This window comes from Petaurus breviceps, unplaced genomic scaffold (assembly GCF_028583685.1).
Source record: "Petaurus breviceps papuanus isolate PSGF00001 unplaced genomic scaffold, PetGlider_PUasm1.0 187, whole genome shotgun sequence".
Lineage (NCBI taxonomy): Eukaryota > Metazoa > Chordata > Mammalia > Diprotodontia > Petauridae > Petaurus > Petaurus breviceps.
The window spans coordinates 23,790,301-23,794,820 of NW_027185799.1; the positions used below are offsets into that span (position 1 = coordinate 23,790,301).

Below are 4,520 nucleotides of genomic sequence, written 5' to 3' on the forward strand. Positions count from 1 at the left end.
TACATCCTGACCTCAAAACATATTGGACCTTAAGCTCATAAAGTACTCAACAAAAATGGCTGTACTTATTAGGGATATGGAATCAGAAACTGAATCAGTATGAGAAATAAACAAATTTAAGGACGGCATTTATTTAGCATCCACTTATATGAGTCATTGAGCTAAGTATTGGCTATATAAAGAAAAGCAAAATATACAGACAGGCAAAAAACCTGATCCCTACATTCTAGGTGCTCGGATTCCAATGGAATGGACAACGTGCAAACAACTATGGACAAACAAAATATATGTTAATTTATACTATGCTTATATCCAATCCTCACACTAATCTGTAAACTCCTTGAAGAGAGGGGAAGGTTCTTGCCTTAATTCCATTTTATATCTCCATCTTCCAACACAGAACTAGAACCTGAGTCATAGGATCACAGACTTAAAACTTGGACCTTGGAGATCATCTAGTCCAATCTCTTTTTACAGATGAGGAAACCAAGGCTCAGGAAGGAGAAATTATTTACCCAAGGTCATGCCAGTAGTAACTGGGAGAGCTTTGATTCCAACCAGATATCTTCTGATTTAAAATCTATCTCTCTTACTGTACCACTGAACATTTCTTAAGTGCCTGCTATGGGGCTGTAACTTTGTTAAGAGCTGGGGATACAATTAGTAAAAAGAAATCCAATCTCTGGGCTAAAGGAGTTTACAATATAATGGGAGAAACAATACACAAAAGGAAGGAAAAGTGGGGAGGAGGGAGACCAGTGGGGCACTGACCTAGGGCATCTTGTTCTGAAGAGCTGAAACCAGGAGATACTAACTAAGTGGAATGGCTCCAGTCTGGTTTCTGTCTTCTACATAGAAAGGCATTGGGAGGAATTTGGTACTCTGCCCTGCAATCCTCCATCCAGAGGGGAGAGGAGGCAGAGGGAAATAGCCTCAGCCAAGGCTCCAGATAGCTGGATGGTGATGAGATTAGAGGTGATGAGATTAGAGGAGATGATCTTAACCTGAGGGGACACCTTGTTCCTTGGAGTTGAAACCAGGCAGAGGCAGAATGGAGTAAATCCAGTGTTCTCTGCAATTTGTCACACCGGCTCTTATCACAGACATGATGAATAGGCTGTAGGCTAGCTTTCAATAGCAAAGAAGCTAAATTGAAAAGAGGTACTTCTCTTGATACTTTGTGCTAAATTATTAAAAGTTCAAATATAAAAACTTGGTCACTACATTTAGCCTAGTATGTTTTGCAAAGGTAGGAGGATTAGCTAAATAACAGTTCCCTGCCCCATCTCATTTTACGTGAAGGGTAAGAGATAAAGAGAAGAATAAAAGAGACGGAAAAGAGAATGGAAAGTCGGGGCAGCGGGGTCGGGATAAAAAGCACAAGAAATTCAGGGTTTGGGATTTGAATCCTGCACAATGACACCTTTTAGATGTGACCTTGGATAAGCCACCTTGTTTCTCAGAGTCTACTCTCACAAAATGAAGGTGTGCCTTCCAAATCTGTCCTTCTGTAGAACCATAAACATGGGTTTGGTTTCCTTTTTCCTTGGTTAGTTGGGGAGTAAGGAATACTAGCTTTCGTGGATAGGACAAAGGTCAGGACAGAAGCAGGGCGTGACTTTTACGGACAAACGGAAGGCACCGCCCCTTCCAGCCGCACTCTCATTTCCTGTCCGGTCTCCTTCAATACAGCGCCAGCCTGGGGAGGACAAACTACATTTCCCATCGAGCCACTACGCCCACTTCCTGTGCAGCTCCCATCGCGGATCGGATTCCGGCGTCTTCGCGTCGTGGGTTCCGCGTGGAAGCCGCCGCTTCCAGGGTCCTTCTCTCTGCTGCACTAACCTAATAATGGCTGCCAGCATGTCTTCGTCGCCCCCTGCCTCGCCAGCCTCGGCCCCGGCCCCGGCCCCGGCCCCAGCCGCAGCTCCGGGCAAGAAACCGTTAATGGGGGGTTGCCTGAGCTGCCGCCTCTTATCGGGAGCAGGGCTGCTGGGGGCGGGCGGCTACGTGTACTGGACAGCGCGGCGGCCCCTGAAGCTTGGCTATGCCCCCAGTCCGGGTACCATCTTCCAGATGGTCGTTGGCATCAGTGAGCGCGAGGCGGGGACGGTGGCCGGGAGGGGCGGGCGGTTGGGGAGGGGGTGCGCTGCGCGAGCTGGGGAGAGGAATCACGTGCTCAGTGCTCGGGAGGCTGGGAAAGGTGTTTGCTGGCTTCTGGAGGTCGTGAAAACTGACCCCCGGGGTGGGGCTAGGGGTGAGGGCGAGGAGGGAAAAGGTATCCAACATACATTGCCGCAGCAACAATATAATAACAATAGCGCCCATTTCAGTGATGTGGTGAGGGTTTACAAAGCGCCTTGCGTTCAAGCAGCTGGGTCAGGGAGCTGGCATGAGAATTCCAACCCCATTTTACAAATGAGGAAACTGAGGCAAAAGTGACCAGGCCAGGGTCACCCATCTGGGAAGACTCCGCGTCCTAGATCAACATTTAGAATTGTAAATGTCATTTAGTCCATTGGTGTCAAAACGACTACAAAAACCTCAAATCAACATGATCTAAACCACAAGTTAACGTGACCTGTGTTGTATCCTTGTTTATTTTGTTAAACGGTTCCCAGTTACATTTTAGTCTGGTTCTGGCGCACCCAGGAGTTTGGCAGGCCCCATGTGGACCCCTGTGGAGCCCACCAGGGGGGAGACCACAGACCTGGAGAGTCCGGAGAGTATGCCCAAAGTCACCTAGAGAGCCAGCAAGGGAAGCCTCATCTGAGCCATTATCTTCTGGCCCCAAATCCAGGCCCCTGGCCAGGTTTATTCCACTGCACCTTGTGGATTACAGAGTCACAAAGTGAGTCAGGGAAGCTCCTGGACCTCCAAGGGGGAAGAGAAGGAAACGAGCCTTTATTGAGCACCTGCTTGTTCTACAGATATTTTATTAGATCCTTACAAGAACCCTCTAAGCAGAGGGAAAGTCAGCCAATCAGTCAACAAGTATTTATTAAGCTCTTACTGTGCCTGATTTAAATTTAAATTACTGATACTGATTTAAAAAAAAAAAAAGCAAAAGACAGTCCCTGCCCTAAAGGAGCTTACAGTCTAACAAAGGAGACAACATGCACAACAGCCATGTACAAACAAGCTGTATGCAGTACCAGAAAAATCTGAAATAAGCTACAGGGTAGGATTAAGCAGAGGAAGGGGGAGAGGGATAATGAGCTCTACACACAATGTCATTAATAATTTTTTGTTGAATGATTAGATGTAAAAGTAGCCTCACTTAGGCTCCTAGAATGTGAAATTCTGTGTAGTTAAGGTGCTGGTCTTAGAAGGCCTTTGTTGGAGTCTGGTCTCTGCCACTTACTAGGTGGTTGTTGTTTTTTTTACCTTAGACAAATCACTTCACCCTTTCTATTCAGTCTTCTCATTCATAAATGGGGGTTATAAGAATTCACTATACTTACCTGCCTAACTTTTATCAGAGTTGTTGAGAAATGTGCTCTCAAAATGCTGAAGAAATATGAATTCCTATTATTGTCCTCAGGCATCGCGTGTTGGGGGTTAGTCATCTTGGTGGACCCTGTAGGAAAAGCCTATCCCGTAGAATCAAAGAAGCAGTGATGATGATGATGACGAAATTGGCAGCTTCTACAGCTCAGCCACCTACTCAGATGAACTATCCTGCCACTCCAGTGGACTGACTATCCAGAACCGGAGGATAGAAGGAAGAGATCCACAGATAGTCCTGCACAGAGTGATCCTGCCTCTGATGGTCAATGCCTGCAGGAGAAATGGGCTGAAGCATGGTTTCATATTTCTTTTTACCCAGGCCTACCCTTCCCTTCACAACTGTGAATAAACTTCTCTGAGAACCTAAGAGGGTGAGTGAGTCTTATCTGTAAAAGAATGGGGGATTTGAAGGCATTGACTATATGAACTGGGGAGCAAGTCAGAAAAAAACCATCAGACAAAATGAGAACCCTTAACTGCTGTTTTGGTTAAACTCATAACACATTGTTGATTGTAAATTCCCCCCTTTTACAACTATGCTAATCCCGTGCATGCTAAGTACCTGACACTGTTGGAGTCTCTGGGGGATATGAGATTCTTTACATTTGTTTAGTACTCCTTCCAAAATACCTCAGCCCATATCAACTCCTCACAACAAAATCAGGAGGCTGCTAGTTCAGGTATTGTCCTCATTTTAGAAAGGAAATGGAGGCTCTTCAAAGAAGTCAACTGAAAGGTACTCCTCTGGTCTAGATTTTAGTCCCAGCAATGCCCCTGTCAGACCTGCCTCTTTAAGGGTTTGTTCAGTTTCCTTGCCTGCAAAATGAAGAAGTTGAATTAGGTCATCTCTAAGATCCTTTCATTGGAAGCTAATATACTCTCTCTCTGATTTGTCTAAATTCATTCACCAAATGTGGCAGAACCTCCTGACTTGGGCTAGTGATGACATACTGCTTTACTATCAGGAAGTTTACAGGTAGGCTTGCCAAAGTACAGTAAGAGAAGTGATG

General features: G+C 45.7%; 1 protein-coding gene across 1 annotated transcript; it reads left to right on the forward strand.

Moving 5' to 3' along the window:
* The first annotated feature begins 1,746 nt into the window (after nt 1-1,746).
* On the forward strand, nt 1,747-3,877 carry DMAC1 (distal membrane arm assembly component 1). The gene is made up of 2 exons (XM_069090749.1): nt 1,747-2,092; nt 3,545-3,877. The coding sequence occupies exons 1-2, from the start codon at nt 1,852-1,854 to the stop codon at nt 3,619-3,621; spliced, it is 318 nt and encodes a 105-aa protein (XP_068946850.1). The 5' UTR covers nt 1,747-1,851; the 3' UTR covers nt 3,622-3,877.
* Nucleotides 3,878-4,520: the final 643 nt, after the last annotated feature.

What these genes read in the sequence shown, in the direction of transcription:
- DMAC1 (XM_069090749.1), top strand. Translation starts at nt 1,852, where the DNA reads ATGGCTGCCAGCATGTCTTCGTCGCCCCCTGCCTCGCCAGCCTCGGCC. An exon ending in CCAGATGGTCGTTGGCATCA is followed by an intron (nt 2,093 to 3,544) that starts GTGAGCGCGAGG and finishes TATTGTCCTCAG; the next exon opens with GCATCGCGTGTTGGGGGTTA.